Source organism: Quercus robur, chromosome 6 (assembly GCF_932294415.1).
Source record: "Quercus robur chromosome 6, dhQueRobu3.1, whole genome shotgun sequence".
In the NCBI taxonomy this organism is placed as follows: Eukaryota; Viridiplantae; Streptophyta; class Magnoliopsida; order Fagales; family Fagaceae; genus Quercus; species Quercus robur.
The window spans coordinates 49774246-49795768 of record NC_065539.1 but is presented as its reverse complement, the minus strand read 5'-3'; the positions used below and the strand labels follow the sequence as shown (position 1 = coordinate 49795768).

Here is a 21523-nt window from a genome sequence, read left to right as displayed (position 1 = left end):
TGTGATTGATTTACAATAAAAGTGATGTTAGTGGTAATTCTATTTCTATGTAAAAGTGATCTTACACCGAGTGAAAAAAAAATGTGAAATTTGTTTTGTATATAACATTGTTAGGCTAGAAATCCTCCCCCAATGAAACTTTGTCCAAGTTGGCCCTTTGGTGTTAAGGTTTGGGTGTGTAAGACGGTAAGAGTGAGTTGTTGGCAGGTATTGAGATTTTGTTTCGAGTGCAATGAGATTTAGGTTAGTTCATATTTGTAGTCATGTTTATATTTATGAGCAAGGGCGTAGCCAGGAATTTTTACATGGGGGACCGATTCGAACCATGAAGGTTGAAATCGATGACGATGAGTATCATCGTTGTATAGATAGTCTATATTTTTAGGTTGATATGGACCTTCTTTAAGATAAGCTCGTCAGATTTCATCTTGTTTGTTGATAGGGAATTCACATATTTGTTTACGTGATCCTGGATCACAATCTTCTCTTCAGATTGAATTCTTGAACATTTGGACGGGTCAGGGTGTTCATCAGGTATCGAAGTATCAACATTTGTTTCTACAGCCACAGGTATCCTAATTTCTGAATTGCTAACATCTTTTTTCTTAAAGAATACATCAATTGTTTTTCATTTGCTCATAATTCTTTTAGTTTTAAGAATATGACTCAAAAATTAACCTGAAAAAAGTTTAAAAAATAAAATTTTAATTAGAAATTTTTACTTAGTTATATGGATGTTATTCATACTCAAGAAAAAACAAATTTCCACTATAATTTAAACATACAACCCATTTTTAATATGACTTTAATTAATAATAACCCCTCAAACAAAAACAAAAATTAAACACACAAGTGTTGGTACACAACATAAACCAAACAATTTAACAACACCCACGGCCACATCCACAGCCACATGATATCTAACTAATCAAAAATAGGTAATAAATCAAAACAATTTTACCTTAGAAACTTTGTCTTCACGAAGTGCAAAGATGGGTCACCCATGTGGTAATGTCTACTGTCTCTGCCTGACTGCCTCCAACTTTAGATCTTCCCTTCAAGACCCATCACAAACAATCTCCCCATGCCTTCAATCATGTATTTTCTAAAAATCTATGAAAATATAAAGAGCATGTGAATATTTAGGTGTAGATAGTTGAGAAAATAAAAAAAAAAAGACACTAAAAAGAGATAAATGTCTAATGCTTAAGAAAGAGAAGAAAACTCACCAATCACCAAGTTCCAAAACTAAAGCTGATGAAGAAAGAAAAAATTGGTCAGGATTTTTTTTTTTTTTTTTTTTTTTTTTTCGGATTGTGAGTACAGAGGACGGGAGTTTTGGGGGCTGGTAGGTAGGCAACGGTACCAGTGCAAATGAAAGTGTATCAAAGAAGACAAAACAAAAGAATAAGAAGTAAAGAAAGGGATTCCGTGGGTGGATTTTTTGAGATGAAGAGAAAGTGAAGTTTTGTTTTTAGTGTTTGGACTTGAGCGGGCCAACTTGTTTTATTTGGAGTACATAAGGTGATAAGGCCTAAAACTAAAGCTGGGCTTGGGAGAATATTTGATCTGAGCTTGGGAGAATAGTTGAGAATTGGGCATGGGGGGGCCGACTGTCCAATATTGGGAGGGCCTAATTTTTTTTTCTACCTACTCTAATGGAATTTTTTTTTTTTTTTTTTTTTTGGCAGGGGCCGGGGCCGGGCCCCCAAGCCACTACGTGGCTCCGCCCCTGTTTATGAGGTTTGTGAAAGTCCATAATTATGATTTGTGACGTTTTGATCATGTTTGGTTGTAATCTATCGGGTAAAGTGCAAATAACGCACCAAAAATTTGTGTTTTTGTTTTATTTGGCTCCTTAATATTTCAAAATTTTTTATTTGTCTCCCTAACATTATGGGCCGTTTTGAATAGATGACCTGTGTTATTAAAAAAAAAGGTATATGCCTCCAGACCTTTTAGTTCACTGTACAAGTTTTACTTTTTCCCTCCTTGTGAAGTTCCAAGCCATTTCAAGTGGTTTGTACTAGTCACCATATGCGCGGTCTAAAGTTCCCTGTAAAAGCCTGCTCTTCTCTGGACAAGTTCAATCCACTTGTCTTCCTTCAAGGTTGGTCTATGCCTCCAGACCGCGCATGTGGTGACTAGTACAAACCACTTGAGATGGCATGGAACTGACAAAAGGAGGGAATAAAACTTGTACAGTGAACTAAAAGAGCTCTATCTTTTAAGAATTACTAGACGGGTCTTCAACGCACTGGCCAGTGCATAATTGTAAATGTAAAGTATGTAACACTTGGGACATAAAAATGATTGATAACTGCATCTTTATTATTATGACCTTTGTATTACAATATATCCATTATTAGGTATATATAACAAGTTAAATTTAGTACGAATATGATTTTTTTTCCTTATATTGCAAGTAAGACTAGAATTGTTTTACTTGCGTTCTAAGTAGAATTTGATCAATGAACTTTGATTAAGAGTGAGCCTTGATATCTTTAACATAGGACTTACTGAATTCAACACGAGTCTCTATTTAGTCTTCTCTATAAGACCTCTGCTTCCCTCCACTTTTCCTTTCCAACTCCACCTCACATACACTTTAACACACTTTGACACTGCACTCAGCATTTGTAAGATGTCGTGCTCTCAGTGCTTTGAGAACCCTCCAACTCCCAACCTATGGAGCAGGGACAGTCCAAGAGTTTGGAGGCCTTCAAACTTATGCCACTGGCTCTCCACATTCTAAGCTTGCCATCCTACTCATTTCTGATATTTATGGTACCATTCTATCTTACTTGAGTTTCTTTCTTCAATATAAAAATTCATGTAAATGCTGTATTCTTGAATCTCTAATGGCTAATAAATATGTAAAAATAAAAAATCATTTCACAACTTTCATTTAGGCACATATTCCTCAGTTTTCTCTTAGATTGAGTATAGCATAATGACTGTGGGATTCGATTTCTTTTTAATAAGACATAAACTTGATTATGTTTCACAGATATAATTTAGTTTCTGTATCATGTTGTGATGTTTTGCAGGATATGAAGCACCAAATTTAAGGTACGATGATTTTTTTTTTCTTGATACAATGTCTTCTTTATTTTTCTGGAACAACTATTGTAAGTAACTTACAAAATCGCTCACAATTGAAGAGTTCAATTGCATTGTTCCAAGTCACTTGAAGTTAGAGCTGTTTTTGTTCCAAGTCACTTTTCTTATTCACCAGCTAAATCAGTTCGTGTTCTAGATAATACTAGATATTCCTGCATTCTATTATCAGTTATTCCTAATTAGATGATACTAATATTATGAATTGTCTAGTTTTGCAGAAAAATTGCAGATAAAATTGCAGCAGCTGGATTCTTGGTAGTAGTTCCTGATTTTTTCTATGATGACCCTGTTATTGATTTGAATGATCCTAACTTTGATGTAAACTCATGGATTAAAGTTCACAGCACGGTTAGTTTCTTGCTTTTCAGCTGCAAGCTTTTGGATGAGCATATGAAAAATTGTGGAAGAATCAAGAAAACAAGCAGGGGACATGTTGATTTGCCTTTGATGTTCAAACTGACATGCTATCACATGTTTATGAATGTTTTGGTGGGGAAGTCTTGGGACCTTAGTTGAAATAGAATGACTTACTATCTGTTATGTATGACTTGAACCTTCCTGTCCTCGACTGTTTTAATCTTAATTCGAAAAATCCTTGATAGCCACATCTTCATTTGAAGCTCTCTATTACAATTTTGAATCCATTGATCGGCATTATAATATGCTAAATCCTCTATGAACCATACATTAAACTAGGGTTACAATACTTGCAATACAAGTAAGATTATGATTTTTTTGCTTGCACTTCAAGTAGGAGTATACTTGAACTTTGACTAGGAGGCCCAGATATCTTTGACAAATACATTTTCCTTCTAGGATAAAGGATATGAAGATGCCAAAGTTGTGATTGCAGCTCTAAAGAGTAAAGGAGTTTTTGCCATTGGGGCAGGACGATTTTGCTGGGGAGGTAAGTGATTTGCATTCAATTTCGACTTTGGCGGGTGTTAGAGATATATTAGCCCATCAACATAGGCTCAAGCCTAATTCTACTTTGTGTGCAAGCCAAGTCTCCTACTTGTACTAGAAGTCTATTAGTCTAGGGTTTAGTCTACTATATATACACATGTTATGATTCTTTGTAACACAGGATTTGTACTACACTCTAATATATTATTGATGTAGTCCTTTAGGGTTTCCTCCGTGGATGTAGGCCATTAGGCTGAACCACGTAACTCTCATGTGTTACTGTGTTCTATATTTTATGCTTTCGCTTCCGCATCCATACTAGCATATTCAACATGGTGTATCAATGCTAATATTTAACATGGTATCAGAGCCACCTTCTTGTGGTCATGGTTTTCTGTCCTTACGGTATATTTAAGAACAATCTTTGTCTTCCTCGGTGTTTTTTTTCGCTGCGTTCATCTTCTTTGGCTTTCTACTGCTGCCGTCAAAACTCTCCGGTATAGTCAAGCCACCGTTAGAAGTCGCATCAACACTGCAAGACCATTGCCTTCCTCAAACTACCGTCACAGAGCCAAACTTCATTCAAGGGATCTTCTCAACCTTATCAAATCTCAAGATTTCATCAAGCTTCCATCTTGAGTTTGAGAGGGGGTGTTAGAGATATATTAGCCCATTAACATAGGCTCAAGCCTAATTCTACTTTGTGTGCAAGCCAAGTTTCCTACTTGTACTAGAAGTCTATTAGTCTAGGGTTTAGTCTACTATATATACACATGTTATGATTCTTTGTAACACAGGATTTGTACTACACTCTAATATATTATTGATGTAGTCCTTTAGGGTTTCCTCCGTGGATGTAGGCCATTAGGCTGAACCACGTAACTCTCATGTGTTACTGTGTTCTATATTTTATGCTTTCGCTTCCGCATCCATACTAGCATATTCAACATGGTGTATCAATGCTAATATTTAATAGCGGGAAACTTAATGCTTGAATTCTTTGAAAATAGTTTTTGCATTGTAATCCTACAGTGCTTCAGCTACTAACATCTAGATTGCTTGCATGTGTTACAGGGACTGGCAGTGAAATTAGCAAGTTCTACGGACCTTTAGGCTGTGGTCCTGTTGCATCCTAGTTCAATCACAGAATATCACATTGATAGTAAGTCTCCCACTTTTCAAGCTCATGCTAAATATTTGTTGCAAATTTCATGTTGTCTCAGATGTTGAAGTTCATTGTTTCAGATGTTAAGGTTCCAATTGCTATATTGGGAGCTGAGAATGACAATCTGTCCCCACCAAAAAAATTGAAACAGTTTGGAGAGAAGTTGTTAGCAAAATCTGAGGTGAGCCTTAAACAAATTCCATCCTAAATTCTCTCGTCACAATTTTTAATTTTAATAATAGTTAGATAAATGATCAAATCCATCATTTTCTAATAACTTAAACTTTTGAAACAATCAATAATTTACTATGATATAGAAGGTTCTGTGTTCAAACCCTATCTCCACTTTACCTCCCATTTAAAAAGATCCCACATGTTAGGCCACTTCTAATAAGAGCAATTTAGACCCACATGTGAGGAAGAGTGTTAGATAAATTACTAAATTCAATATTTAAAACATTTCTCAGTTTCATAAATTCAGTTTGTTATCAACATTTTCCATCCATCAAATAACAGTAAGGACCTTTTAAAAATATTTTGAATTATAGGGATGATTTTGAAACAAATTTTCAAAAACATTGAGGAAAAAATATGAAATTATTTTCAAACAATTTCCAACCATAGAAGATTTCCAGCATTTAATGAAGCCTAGGTAATCCTAGAAATATATACTTGAAATTCATAGTCCGAAACAAGTCTTTCAAAATGAGATATAGCTGAATCTCTTACAGCATCATCAGAGCAAGAAAGTAAAAATTTTCATTATTATTGAGAAAGATATTATTTCTTCTTGCCATAATTTTTTTATTTTTTATTTTTTCAGTTTCTGCTGGTGTCAAAGCTTAAGTTCTAAATGATAATACAGTTGAATTTTGTTAACCCTTATATTATTCATATCTTTCAGTTCGACAGCTATGTGAAAATATTCCCTGGTGTGACTCATGGATGGACAGTAAGGTACAATGTTGATGATAAGTCAGCTGTCAAGAGCGCTGAAGAGGCCCATTTGGACATGTTAAACTGGTTTACTAAGTATGTAAAGTGAAAATTGTTTGTGCATTGATGCAAACACCAGATGTTAAGCTGATTTGAACTTGTCTTTGTGCTTATTTGAGTTTTTGAGTTAGTTTGGTTCTTATTTTGATTGAGGATGTTATGGGATTGTATTTATGACATGATTAAAGCTTTCCTTCTTGTTGTGATCTTTGGAAGCCATAAAACCCTAGGACCCTAAAAACCATATCCTTCATAGTTCATTCCCTTTGTCGTCTAAGTGTCTAAGTGGCCATTTGGTTTGTAGTGATATGCCCTTAATGTGATGCACATTACAATAATGTGACATTAAGATTTTTGGTTTATTTTAATTTTTCTAACATTACCACAATTTAAAATTACAAAATATATCATATTATATTAATCTCATCACTTTCCGAAACAATGTAATGTTGTATTCTTGTATTGAAATTATTTCACTATATATATATATATAAGCAAAGATCTCATGCAGGAAAGTATGCAGTTCTGCCATGTGTCACACTCTATGAAGAGAATTAAAATACTCTTAAGTCACTCTGATATGAACAAATTTAAAAATAAATACTCTTTATTTCCTTTGGTTCAATGTTTCAAGACTACTTTTTGTTACATTTTTTATTCAATGTTTTAAGACTATTATTTGTTTCATTTAGTTTAGTGTTTCAAGATTTTTCTTCTTTCTCACACACAAAAAACTATTTGCATTTCCATTCACCATTTCCACTTTTACTCCTTTATATACACATGCCTATAACCCTTCATGCTATCCATCTCAAATACACTCAAACAAAAAACGATGCAATTTACTTTCAACCTTTTAATGGCACACCTATGTAACTCTAACATTGCAGTACCATTTAATTCTAACCCGTATTAGTAGGCTATGACAAAGGAAGGGAGTTTGCGTTTTTTATTCAGTGATGGTAGCTTACAATTTGATGTTGAAGTCAGACATTTTGGATTTTGTAAAGGTTGTAATTCGTTTTGAGTCTTTGGGTGTTTGGGATTTTGGTTTGGGAAAGTCATAAATGTATTTTGTTTAGCTAATTTTTTTCCAAAAAAAATAAAAAAAATTGTGTTAGAACTCATAATTTGTAGGTTTTTTTGTAGGATTTTTTTACTACTATTGTATGAGCCATAGTGATAAAAATAAAAATTGATGATGATTTCAAATTATTTTCAATTTTTTTAAAGGGTACAGAAGCCCAATAAAAACTATTAAATTTTGATTAATGGATGTGTTTTTAGCCAATTTCTCTTTGTTTAATCACGTTCTCTTTATGTTAATACTTACAAATAATTTCCTTAATTTCATTGAGACAATGAGTTGGGTGTTTGTGATTGAGGTCTCCATATTTGGTTGTGAGAATAGAATAGTTGAGAAAGTATTTGGGAGGTTGTTTAAATTTATGCAATTTTAGAATATAAAAGTATTTTATGCTTTAAATTATTATTTATAGATTTCAAAATCATTTAATCAATTTAAAAAATAAAATCTACTTTTAACTGTAAATATTATATTATGTTATAGTCTTATAGTGTTATATAATTTTTTAAAATAAAATATGAATTAAGAAAATAAATTTTCAAAGTGTTCAAAAATATTGTGGGCAAATATAAATATTATACAACAAAATAAGTATTATATGATGGTCTTAATATACATAAAAATGATTTCAAGTGAAATTGTAAAGTAGTCCCCACATCGTGCGGGACATTTTCTAGTTAATGTAAAATAACAATAATATAATATTACAGCGAACCAAATGCCCCTTAAGTGATTCGGTGGACTACTTCTTTGTAAGAAATTTGTATGAGTTACACATGCCTTTGGTACCTATTCAAAATCTACATCATGCAAAACCCATTCCTATGATCCTAGTCGTGAACTTAGAGTAATATTATATTCACAATATTGTCACAAAAAAATTTAGGTGGCAAACTATTACTAGTCATAATTTGGGCCCGCCCACCATTAATATCAATTTTTTACCTATCAATAACAACTTGCTATCTATAATTTGTTGTAAAAATGTTTTAGACGTAACATTTCTATGTGAACTTGAACTAGTTGAATGGTGTCAAGCGTGGCTCCACAAAAGTTTGGAGTATTGAATTTCAGAATTTTTTTTTAAAAAAAAATAGTAAGTTGAATTTCTCTATAGCTTGGTCGTAATTCTAAGTAGTCTCCTAAGTGGTGAAGCCCATACAAGCAGACAAGGAATCTTGGCTGAGCCTGAGGCAACCAAGAATTGGATGTTCAAATTTGTATTGTTGTGTTGTCACGACTCACGAGTTTATTTTCATCACTAAATAATGTACGGATTTTCAAACCTCATTTTTTTTTTTTTTTTAAATTGTCAGAAATTGACTTCTATGTGTCGTTTTGTTTTTAATAAATTAGATATTTTTTTATAAGTACTAAAAAGGTGATTGGTGTTGGTTTGATTTTTCTCCAATGTGATTTTTGTATTTTACCCAAAATTTAACACTAAAGTTAGTTCCTAAATTATTAAACAATTGTAAATAAGAACAAATTTAGAAATCTTGGAAACAAATGTAGGGACATGGATTCTATGGTGATGTGAAAGGAAAAAGATAATAAAAATATGGTCGGAATATAGAATTGTTTTGAAGAGATAATACCAACAGGACTCCTGTTAGTGTTACGTAAGTACTGACGTTTCTCAAATATCAAATTCAATCATTTTTTTTTAGTCTTCACTATCTCTGCAATAAGATCTCAGCTAAGATTCACTTCATCACATTGAATTTGACATTGATAATTGTAAAGATGTCGACAGGGGCGGCTTGATGCATTTGAGGGTCTAAGGTGAAAATTGATCATCTTATTTAGATGCAAAATTACTACTTATAAGCATGAACTACATAGATTTTTTTTTTTTTTTTGAATTTTTAAGACAAAAAAAAATTTGACAAAATTTTTCATACTTGTTGATGTGGTAGATTGATAGTGGTAAGTAAAACAGTGGTGTTAGTGGTAGATTTAGATGAAAACTAGTAAAAGTTTGCTAATTAAACTCTTATTATTATTTTTTTTTTTTTTAGAAGCACAATATTCACAATATTTTTTATAACAAATCCTAGATTTTAAACTGCTTTTTATTTGAAAATATCACTATAATTATTTTTTTGCCATCAACAATAGGCTGTAATAACTTGCTACTTAGCATTAATTGTAAAAGTGTTGTGAAAAATATTGTGGATGACGTTGCATTTTTCTCTTTTTTTTATTTGTTTTTCATCTAATAAAAAAAATTATTTTATTTATTGATTATAAATAATCCTATTGGTTAAAATTTAGGGGCCTTTTTTTTACTTGGGGCCTTAGACGGTTGCATATTTTGCTCCACCTTAGAGCCGGCCCTGGATGTCGAGCTCTCAGTGCTTTGAGAACCCACCGATCCTGAGCTCAACCTGTGGAGAAGGGACTGTCCAAGAGTTTGGAGGCCTTCAAACTTACATCACTGGCTCTCAGATTCTAAGCTTGCTATCCTTCTCATTTCTGATGGTCTTGGTACCAATTTATCTTCTCTCTCTAATTAAATACATGTTATAAGTTGCGTTCAAGTTATATGTGGTGTGCCTTTGTGTTAAAACCATTTTCTCTCACCTTTGTGTGTGTGTGTTTTTTTTTCGAAAGAAAAAGTTATACGTAAAGAAATGTTACACAATTCAATATCTTTTTATCTGATACATACCTTGACACATTGACAAATCTACCATTAAATTACTCTACGTGGTTGTAAATTTTCAAGCTGATTAGAGTTTAATAACTATTTACCACATTCAAAATATGATTTTTTTTTTTTTTGTTTCTCCCAAAAAAAAATGATTTTTTTAATACATTACACAAAACATGATAGAATAGTTAATGATATCCAATTAATAAGAAATTAGACATACATGTTAAGAATAATATAAATATTTAATTTAACAGTAAATTTATTTGAGTGGTGTAGCATTCGTAGAGAGTTATACTGGGTGTTTTCCCCTCTCCTCGTGTGTGTGTGTTAAAAATACTTAGGGTATGTTTGATAACTGTTTTTTTCTCTTATTTTTTGTTTCTAAAAACAATTTTCTATTTTTGAAACAAAAAAACTTGTTTGGCAACCTAAAATGGACAGAAAACAAAAGTTGTTCTCAAAACTCAATTTGTGAAAGAAACTGAAAATATGCAAAAGGCTGTTTTCAGTTTCTAATTTTCAAAAGTCAGTGAAAACACGTATTTAATTTAATAAATCAATCTCATTTAATGAGTTTGCATTGGAGTTCAAATCCTAGTAATAACATATTTTAGTTTTTTTCTATTTTTTTTCTTCAAATAACTTTTTTTTTTTTTTAATTTCAACTAACAAAATATGTTTTTGATTTCAAAAATACAAAAAAAAAATTGTTTTTTATTTATATTCCCAAAAACAAGTTTTTGAAATAGAAAACAAAAACTGTTAATAAACATAATCTTAGTATTCTCAAAAGAAAAAACAGTAGGTTAATCTCACATTGGAAAATGAGTGTGAATTAAAGAGGTTTAAAGCATGTGCTATGTATTCAAGAATGCAGTTATTTTGGATATACACCTCTATTAGTTTTTTTAAGACATTCTCCCCTCTCCCTATGTGAGTGTTAGTATTTTTGGTAACTATTCTTTCCCCCTTATTTTTTGTTTTCAAAAACAATTTTCTATTTTTGAGACTAAAAAACCTGTTTGGAAATCTAAAATAGACAGAAAATAAAATCTATTCTCAAAACTCAATTTTTAAAGAAAACTGAAAACATGCAAAAGACTATTTTTAGTTTCTAATTTTCAAAAGTCAATGAAAACACGCATTTGATTTAATGAATCTATCTTATTTAATAAGTTAGCATTAGAGTTCAAATCTTAGTAATAACATATTTTAGTATTTTCTATTTTTTTTCTTCAAAAAACTATCTTTTTAATTTTAACCAACCAAACATGTTTTTTATTTCAAAAAAAAAAAAAAAAAAAATTCTTTTAACCATTTGTGTTTGTTTATATGGTTCTTGTATAACTCGTAATAAATTTGAATATGTTCGTAGGAGCTACAATTTAATCTCTGCATCCTCTTGTGATGTTTTGCTTTGCAGGGTATGAAGCACCAGATTTCAGGTACAATTAATGACTTCTTTCTTTCACTGGATCAAGTATTGTAACCAACTAGATTGCTCAAAATTGAAGTTCAATTAAGCTGTATAGAGGAAACTAATTGCAAATTTGGGTGCTTGCCTCTGTTCTTTAAAGAGAATTATCATTCAAAATAAGAGGATATGGATTTGTTACAACATTCAATACTTACCATTGAGAATTTAAGTATTAAAGAAGAGAAAAATAAGATAGATATTGAAAGGACCAACTAGCTTTGGTTGAAAATTTAAAGCCAATAATGATATGAGTTAGCAAAATATCTGTACTAGTTTATTGCTAAGCATAAGGAAAATGTAGCTGTTGAATATTATGAGAATAGAGTTATCAATGAAAGTGGATACAATGATGAGTTTGTAAACTCTCAGACTACAATTTCTTAGAAGAACAAGAAAAATGAAATTGGCAAGTATCTATATGGAGAAATTATAAAAAAAATTCCATATGGTTTGCCTGTAAAACACAATCCCTAAATTTGGAGGGTAGGGATGCCTAATCAATCACCTCTCCCAGACCCTTCAAAATTGGGAATGTAAAGAACCCCATTAATGTTACACAACTACAGGGGGTCATGTGTAACATTTCACAGTTCAGGGGGTCTCTGTGTTTTAGAGGCAAATATCACAAGTTTTGTTTTTGTATTTTTTTTTTTTTGGGTAGTTTCCCTTTACTAATTTTAATGTCTTGTAAATTGAACTTGTTTCTATTTGTTGATTGTAGATAGCATTAGTATAAGATGTTCAGATCACTAGTCTGAAACACTATACTTAGCCCAGTATATGTACTTTTCCTCTTCTTTATATTCTTTTTCACTCACAATGTATTTGATATTTCTCATACCACCCTGTTTGTCCTTCACATGTAAATGATCTGTTGATTATGTTCATAATGAATGATCTAAACTTGAGCCAAATGATATCCAGTCCTCTGTCGTTTGAATTGGTGGAAGACTATGTTTTTCAAATACCATGATTTATCATATTTGAGCTTTCACTAAGCACTTGAATTGAACCTAATTGCCATCACCCATGTCTTGGAGTTGTTTCAGTTCCAAGTCACTCTTCTTATTCACCAGCTAAATCAATCCTTGTTTTAACTAATACTAGACATTCATGCATTCAATTATCAGTTATTCCTAATTATATGATATTTAATATTATGCATTGCCTTGCTGTGAAGGAAACTAGCGGACAAAATTGCAGCTGCTGGATTCTTGGTGGTAGTTCCTGATTTTTTCTATGGCGACCCCGTTATTGATTATAATGACCCGAACTTTGATGTAAAGTTGTGGGGCAAAGTTCACAACCCGGTTAGTTTCTCGCGTTTCAGTTCCAATTTGGGATGGGCATATGAAAAATTGCACAAGAATCAACAAAACAAGCAGGGGCCATTTTTATTTGCCTTTGATGACTATCACATGTTTATGCATGTTTTATTTGGGACCTAAGTTGAAATAGAATGACTTATCATCTGTTTTGTACGACTTCTACCTTCCTTTTCCTGATTCCTTAAAGCTTAATTTAAATACATTTTCCTTCTAGGATAAAGGATATGAGGATGCCAAAGCTGTGATTGCAGCTTCGAAGAGTAAAGGGGTTTCTGCTATTGGGGCTGCAGGTTTTTGCTGGGGAGGTAAGTGATTTGCTTTCAATTTAAACTTTGACAAGAAACTTAAAGCCTGAAATCTTCGAAAACGTCTGGTTTACCTGCATATTTTTCAGGGATGGTTTTAGTGAAATTAGCAAGTTCTACTGACCTTCATGCTGTAGTCGTTTTGCATCCTGGTTCAATCACAGAAGATGAAGTTGATGGCAAGTCCCCCATTTTTCAAACTCATGCTAAATAACTGTTACATATTACATGTTGTCTCAGATGTTAAAGTTCACTGTTTCAGATGTTAAGATTCATATTGCTATACTGGGAGCTGAGATTGACCAGTGGTCCCCACCGGAAAAATTGAAACAGTATGGAGAGAAGTTATCAGCAAAATCTGAGGTGAGTTCTTAAGAAAGGCCATTCTTGGATTTTCTCATCATGATTTTGAATTTAATAATTGTAAACATTCTGTTCCAATTTAAATAACTTTCAAGTAATTTTCCATCATAGAAGATTCCTAGAATTAAATAAAGCCTGTAAAATGCTCTTAGTCATGTCTTTCAATTGAGAGAGCATAATCTCTTCTAGCATTAGAGCAATTTGAGTAAAATTTCTAGTTATTTTTGGTAAAGATATTGTGGGGCCAGAGAATTTGTGTCCCGACCCACTTTCCATTAGGGCCCAAGGCCCGCGTCGAGGACAAGTAGTGAAAGACCAAATAGCCTAGAGATGCAGCCGAGGATGACCCTGTCCTCGGCATCCCAAGGCCTAAAAGGGAAGAACGACATGTCATCAAAGGCAGCCTCCAAAACGGTCCTAGAAGAAAAGGCGAGTAGAATGGGACTCGCATGGGAGTACAGTGTGGGAGTGGTTCGAGGAAAAGACATCACCTCCACATTGAAGGCACCAACAAACGTCCTAGCCACATTGATGGGAAAAGACTCTTGAACAGTGTGGCTTCGGTTATTGCAACTAACAGAAAGTAGGGGGAGGCGGCTGATGGGACAGGTACTCGAGTAGTTACCTGCCTGATCAACAGATGGAATGTCAGGATCAATCGAGAAGGGCTATATAATGTAAGGGCTTATGCGCCAAAAGGTAGGGGGGACGATGAGACCTAGAAAGTAGAAGAAAGAATAAGAACATTAAGCTCAATGGACAAGGTCCATGGATACACTTAGTTCACCTCTGTGCGTCCACCATGAATACCTTAATTAACCACTGTCCGGTGACCAAGGCCTAGCCTTTCAGCCCACGCTTTACAAATTTTATTGTTTGGGTCTTTAACGTACGAACCCAATACCATTTTGGGGTCGTTACGAATTGAGTCCTTACAGATATTATTTCTTCTTCCCAAAACAAAAGTGAAGTGATTTGTAGTATCTGCTTTGCGTGTCAAAACTTAATGATAATTCAGTTGCATTTTTTTAACCCTCATACTATTTATATCTTTCAGTTCGACAGTTTTGTGAAAATATTCCCTGGTGTGGCTTATGGATGGACAGTAAGGTACAATGTTGATGACGAGTCAGCTGTCAAAAGTGCTGAAGAGTCTCATTTGGACATGTTAAATTGGTTTACCAAGTATGTTAAATAAAAATTTGTTTATACACTGGTGTGGACACCAGATATTATGCTGATTTCAACTAGACTTTGTGCTTTTTTTTTTTTTTTTTTTTTTTTTTTTTTTGAGTTTGTTTGATTCTTATTTTGATTGAGGATGTTATGGGATTGTACTGAGGATTTTAAGGGATTGTATTTAATTCTTGATTATAGCTTTCCTACTTGATGTGATCCTGGAAATCCTAAATTTATTCCCCCTGTTTAAGTCTCCTGTCAAGCCACTGCTTTGTAAGAAATTTGTATGAGGTGGATGCAACTTTGGTACTGTTAGAGAAATTCAAGCCCAATCATGCTTGATGTGCAAGCCAAGACATACTTGTACTACAAGTTTATTAATTGTAAATACTTATAATGAGTTCATTGTAAATTTTTTTTTAAAATTTTTTTTAGAAACCAATTCATTTTAAATTTGTAACACAGGAATTGTACTTCACTCATATATAAAAAATGTGGTCCTTAAGAGTAAGTTGTTAGACCGAATCACGTAATTCTTCAAGTGTTCTTGTGTTACTCTTTTATGCTTCCGCATCTATTTTTTGTCTCCTCTAATTTATTTAACATGGTATTAGAGCATCTTTAACATGTATATGTTTAGAATCACCATCTTGTGAATCCCATTTCTATGATGAACTGGAACAAGTTGAATGGGATCAAGCATAGCTCCCATAAAATGTTCGGGATATTGAATTTTAGAATGAAAAAAATATGAAGTTGAATTTCTCTAATGCTTGATTCTAAGCAATCCTAGATAGTTAAGCCAATACAAGTAGACAAGGAATCTTGGTGGAGGAAACAGTTAAATTGAATTTCAATTGGAGTTCAATTTTATGCCATGTGTCCATCTAAATTTTAATTTTTGTGGCAAGTAAATTATTGGATTCAAAAACCAAAAATTCTAAATTCAATTAAATTCTAAATCATATATACAAATAATAAGAAATCATTACATATTTTAGAAATGTATGGTTTAAAAAATGTGTAAACTAATATATACCGTATATAACTTGAACCTATTCTAAAAAAAAATGTATAATTTAAACCGTTTGATTATGATTGTTTTTAATTGTATTCGTGCATATGCACGAGTTACACACTAGTAGAAATAATTCATGGAAATCAAATTGAGGCAATTGTTTTGAAAAAAATAAGGTTTTGAAACCTGTACATAATCTGACTATGAATATAAATTGAGATTTTAGTCAAGGCAACACAATAATACAAATTTGAACATCCAATTCCTGGTCATGGAAAAAAGATTTTTGAAAACTAAATAAATAAATATATATATTCCTCTAGAATCCTAGATTTTCACTCAACTTAATTATCGAGTTTCTTATTTGTAGGGTTATTGGACTTATCACATATCCAAGAAAATTATACGATTACGTATGTTAAGACAGATAAAGAGAGAAGTTACAATTTCAGCCAAAAAAAAAAAGAGAGAAGTTACAATTTGACTTTTGTTTTTTAGGTGAAGAGTGAGAATTATACTGTGCTCTATCCATAATGTAACTTTCTAAAAAATGTTTTTTTCACACCTAAAAAAGCGAAACCCTTTTTTTATGAGAATTATGCTGAGTTTGGTTTAACTTTTTGATATTGTGTTTTTTGAAAAAGTGGTAGTTTCAAAAAGTGTGGTTAAACTGGACTTTTTTAAAAAAAAAGTAGAGCATTTGGTAAAATCTGTTAAAATTTTTTTTTTAAAAAAAAGCTAACTATTTGACTAGCACTTATAAAAGTGGTGATTTAAGTTGTAAATTACCAAAAGGACAAAATGCATATATAAGAGAGTTTATTTCGTACTTAGTATCAACTTCTTAATAATAATAACTAGTTGCTAATTTGTGCCATGTGTGAAAAACTGATAAAAATGAGATCTTAAAAAATTTTGTGATAATTTTTCTATTAAATATGTCCACTTTCAATCTTTTGAGTTTTGACAACACCTACCTATCTCTAACATTATTGTTTCATCTAATTCTAACCCATATAAGTTGGCTACAACCAAGGAAGGAGGGCTTGCATTTTATATTGAGTAATAACGACAATTACAATTTTAATGTTAAAATCAGACGTTGTGGATTTGTAGATTTTGTAAATTAAGTCATTGAATATGGGTGTTTGGGATGTGCATTTTGTTTTAGAATTAAGGAGAAAGAAAAACACAAATTATATATAAATTTTTATTCTATAATATTCCTCCGAAATTGTTTTTTTTTTAATTATTATTTCTCATTACTTCAATAGTGAGTTCAATTGAATAATTATAATAGATAAGTGTGTACAATTTATAATTGTTACTATTTTTTATGATGAACTCATTACCAATAAAATTTTATAACAATTATACTATAATACATATGCAGCATTCTCTAAAACTATTTTGCACGAAATTTTACGACATTATCCGTGTCATACTAAATGGATAAACTCTTTGGACACAAAAGTAGGGCGGCTTTAGAAAAAAGATGATGATAGTACATATACAGCATTCTTCCAAAAAAGTAGGGCGGCTTTAGAAAAAAGATGATGATAGTACATATACAGCATTCTTCCAAAACTATTTTGCACGAAACTTTAGGACATTGTCCGTGTCCTACTAAATAGATAAGAGTTTTTGGACAAAAAAGTAGGGCGGCTCTTGGAAAAAGATGATAAAGTCGGAATACTAAAATTAATTTGTGAGAGAGATTACCAATGATAGTTGGCCCTGTCGTGTTACGTAAGTACTGATGTTTCCCAAATCTCAAACTCAATTATTTTATTATTATTATTCAGTGTCTATTCTGTGTGTATAAAAAAAGAGACCGCAGCTTCACCTCCACTTTGAAACTGCACTGATCACAATTATAAGATGTTAAGCTCTCAGTGCTTTCAGAACCCACCAACCCTGAGCTCAACCTGTGGAGCAGGGACCGTTCAAGAGTTTGGAGGCCTTCAAACTTACATCACTGGCTCTCCAGATTCTAAGCTTGCCATCATTTTCATTGCTGATGCTTTTGGTACCAATTTATCTTCTTTCTCCCTCTATATGTATATTTACATACTATTTAATTTATATATGTATATGCTGCAATATTCTTGAATCTCTAGACTCTAATTCAAGACGTTTAGAAGTGAGTCTAGTGATCATAAAAAGAAAGGTGGACTATGAAATGGATGAAATAGACAATATTTGAAATGGAGACTCCAAGAGATTCCTCCATGCAAATACCTGGTGTTTGTTGAACGGAAGACTACATTAGTATACATAAATGGGGAAATACTGAAATAGTTAGGCACTTAAAGAGATACCCTTTTTGGAGAGAGAGGTGGGTTTGATAAGTTTTTGGGTGCGTTCTTGCTAAACGATTCTAATTGCTAACAAACAATCAGAAATCTTTTAACCATCTGGGTCTGTTTATATGGTTCTTGTACAACTTGCAATAGATTTGATTATGTTCCTTGGAGCTACAATTTAATTTCTGCATCCTCTTGTCATGTTTTTCTTTGCAGGGTATGAAGCACCAAATTTAAGGTACTATTATTGACTTCTTTCTTTTACTGGATCAAGTATTGTAACTTGCTATGTTGCTTAAAATTGAAGAGTTCAATTGTGCTGTATGGAGGCAATTAATTACATATTTGGGTGCTTGCCTTTGTTCTTTAAAGAGAATTATCATTCAATTTAAGAGGATAGGGATTTTTGACAAAATTCAATACTAATATTGAGAATTAAGACATGAAAGAAGAGAAACATAAGATAGATATTGAAAGGACCAGCTAACTTAGCATGTCAACACAAAGCCTTTGGTTGTATTGAAAATTTAAAGCCAATAATGCTATGAATTAGCAAAAGATCTGTACTAGTTTATTGCTAAGCATAAAAAGGATCTAAGCTTGAGTGGAGAATGTGGCTGATGAATATTACAAGAATAATGATTTCAAGGAAAGTGAATAAAAGGACGAGTTTTTATACTTTCAGATTATAATTTCTTAGAAGGATAAGAAAAATGAAAGTGGCAAGTATCTATGAGGGGAGATTATAAAAGAATTCCATGTAAGATGCCTGTAAAACATGGCCATTGAATTTTGGGGGTAAGGTTGCTTACCAATCACCTCTCACAAACTTTGCAAAAGTGGAAACTTTGTACACTGGTATAAATCACCTCATAAATTTTACACAACTACAGGGGGTTATGTGTAACATTTCGGAGCTCAGGCATCTCTGTGTTTTAGAGGCAAATATCAAAAGGTTTTTCTTGATGGTTTCCCTTTACTAATTTTAAGGGCTTGTAAACTGACCTTGTTTCTAAATATTAATTATACATAGCATCAGTATAAGATGTTCAGGTCACAAGTCTGAAACACAATACTTAGCGTAGGATATGTTCTTTTTTTCTTCTTTATATTCTTTTTCCATCACCGTGTATTTGATTTTTCTCATACCACCTGGTAGTCCTTCACATGTTAATGAGCCAAATGAAATGATATCCAGTCCTTGGTGGTTTGAATTGGTGGAAGCAAATTTTTTTCACATACCATGATTTATCATATTTGATCTTCTACTAAGCTCTTGAATTGAACCTAACTGCCATCATCCATGTCTTAGATCTGTTTTTGTTCCTAGTCACTCATCTTATTCACCAGCTAAATCAATTCTTGTTCTAGATAGTAGTAGACATTCATGCATTTAATTCTCAGTTATTCCCAATTATATAATATTAATATTATGCATTGTCTCCCTGTGAAGGAAACTTGCGGACAAAATTGCAGGAGCTGGATTCTTGGTGGTAGTTCCTGATTTTTTCTACGGTGATCCAGTTATTGATCCTGAGGACCCTAACTTTGATATAAACTCATGGTTGAAAGTTCACAACACGGTTAGTATCTTGCTTTTTAGTTACAATCTTTGGGATTGGCATATGAAAAATTGTGCAGGAATCAAGAAAACAAGCAGGGGGCCATTTTAATTTGCCTTTGATGTCCAAATTGACATACTATTACATGTTTATACATGTTTATGCATGTTTTGTTTGGGACCTGAGTTGAAATAGAATGACTTATTATTTGTTTTGTATGACTTAAAACTTCCTGTTCCTGAACACTTAGAGCTTATTTGAACAAATTTTTTTTCTAGGATAAAGGATGTGAGGATGCCAAAGCTGTGATTGCAGCTCTAAAAAGTAAAGGGGTTTCAGCCATTGGAGCGGCAGGTTTTTGCTGGGGAGGTAAGTGGTTTGCTTTCAATTCAACTTTGACAAGAAACTTAATGCTTGAAATATTTGAAAATGGTTTTTGCATGGTAAACGTAAGTGCTCTATCTGCTAACATATCTAGCTTGCTTGCATATTTTTCAGGGATGGTATTAGTGAAATTAGCAAGTTCTACTGACCTTCATGCTGCAGTCATTTTGCATCCTGGTCCGATCACAGAAGATCAAATCAATGGCAAGTATCCCATTTCTCATGCTCATGCTAAATATTTGATACAGATTGCATGGTGTCTCAGATGTTAAAGTTCATTGTTTCAGATGTGAAAGTTCCTATTGCTATATTGGGAGCAGAGAATGACCATATTTTCCCATCAGAACACCTGAAACAGTTTGGAGAGAAGTTGTCAGCCAAATCTGAGGTGAGTCCAAATGAAAGGTCAACCTTAAATTCTCTCATCACAATTTTTATTTTAATAACTGTAAAAATTTTGTTCCAATTATAAACATTTTAAAGTAAATTTCCATCATAGAAGATTTCCCGCATTTAATGAAGCCTGGGTAAAATGCTTGAATTTCATGTCTTTCAAGATGAGAGAGCATAATCTCTTCCAGTATTAGCGCAAGTAGAGTAAAATTTCTAGTTATTTTAATGAAAAAGCTATTTCTTCTGCCCATAACAAAAATGAAGTGATTTTCAGTTTCTGTTTTGCGTGTTAAAACTTATGTGGCCTTTTTTTTTCAACCTCCTATTATTTATATCTTTCAGATCGATAGCTTTGTGAAAATATTCCCTGGTGTAGCTCATGGATGGACGGTAAAGTACAAGGCTGACGATGAGTCAGCTGTAAAAAGTGCTGAAGAGTCTCATTTGGACATGTTAAATTGGTTTACCAAGTATGTTAAGTGAAAATTGGTTTGTACACTGGTGCAAACACCAGATATTGTACCAATTTGAACTTGATTTTGTGTTTTATTTGAGTTTTGAATAAGTTGATTTTTATTTTGATTGGGGGTCTTTTTTATCGGATTGTATTAATGACCGGATTCTAGCTTTCCTTGTTGATGTGTTCCTAAAAGCCCTCATTAGACATGGCATTGGTACATGTTCAAAATATCTGTCAATCTTTCATGCAAATCCCATTCCTATTATCCTAGCCAATAACTTGAATGGGTTCGATGGTGTTAAGCATGGCTCCCCAGTAAACTTTTGGGATATTGAATTTAAGAATAGTAATAATAATGAGTTGAGTTTCTCTATAGCTTGGTGGTGATGCTAAGCCATCCTAAGCAGTGAAGTCAATACAAGTAGACAAACAATCCTGGTGGAGACAATCCGGACTACAATGGTCATACTTTCATGTAGTAATTGCTAGATTCAGAAGAGAAAAGTGATGCTTTGCAGCACTACATTTTTCCAGTGTATCTACAACTCCAAAACAAAAGACAAGGGGGGTGGGGAATATCTCAACCTAAAAATTGAACATCTTGTTCCTAAACCTTAATCCTGATTCTTCAGTTCTCTATTCCAGTGCATATCACTCAACATATACTTTCATCTTTACATTAGAGTCAATAGTTCCAGATGGTAGAAGCTGCAGAATGACCATGCTGTTTGACATTTCAATCATGTATTTGCTCCTAATTTGTGTAACCCATCCACAACTTCAATACTCTATCAACAGCATAGACCTTTCCA

The 21523-nt window shown here is 32.7% G+C and overlaps 1 protein-coding gene and 2 pseudogenes across 1 annotated transcript; all 3 read left to right on the top strand.

The window, feature by feature from the left end:
• The first annotated feature begins 2095 nt into the window (after window positions 1-2095).
• LOC126689284 (endo-1,3;1,4-beta-D-glucanase-like) lies at window positions 2096-6559 on the top strand (annotated as a pseudogene).
• Window positions 6560-9620: 3061 nt separating this feature from the next.
• On the top strand, window positions 9621-14804 carry LOC126689283 (endo-1,3;1,4-beta-D-glucanase-like; annotated as a pseudogene).
• Window positions 14805-17319: 2515 nt separating this feature from the next.
• LOC126689281 (endo-1,3;1,4-beta-D-glucanase-like) lies at window positions 17320-20962 on the top strand. The gene is made up of 7 exons (XM_050384428.1): window positions 17320-17635; window positions 18129-18150; window positions 19366-19495; window positions 19753-19843; window positions 19973-20062; window positions 20146-20246; window positions 20594-20962. The coding sequence occupies exons 1-7, from the start codon at window positions 17488-17490 to the stop codon at window positions 20732-20734; spliced, it is 723 nt and encodes a 240-aa protein (XP_050240385.1). The 5' UTR covers window positions 17320-17487; the 3' UTR covers window positions 20735-20962.
• The last annotated feature ends 561 nt before the right edge of the window (window positions 20963-21523 follow it).

Coding starts and splice junctions, on each gene's coding strand:
- LOC126689281 (XM_050384428.1), top strand. CDS start 17,488: ATGTTAAGCTCTCAGTGCTTTCAGAACCCACCAACCCTGAGCTCAACC. Junction 19,496..19,752: donor GGTTGAAAGTTCACAACACG/GTTAGTATCTTG, acceptor TTTTTTTTCTAG/GATAAAGGATGTGAGGATGC. Junction 19,844..19,972: donor GGCAGGTTTTTGCTGGGGAG/GTAAGTGGTTTG, acceptor CATATTTTTCAG/GGATGGTATTAGTGAAATTA.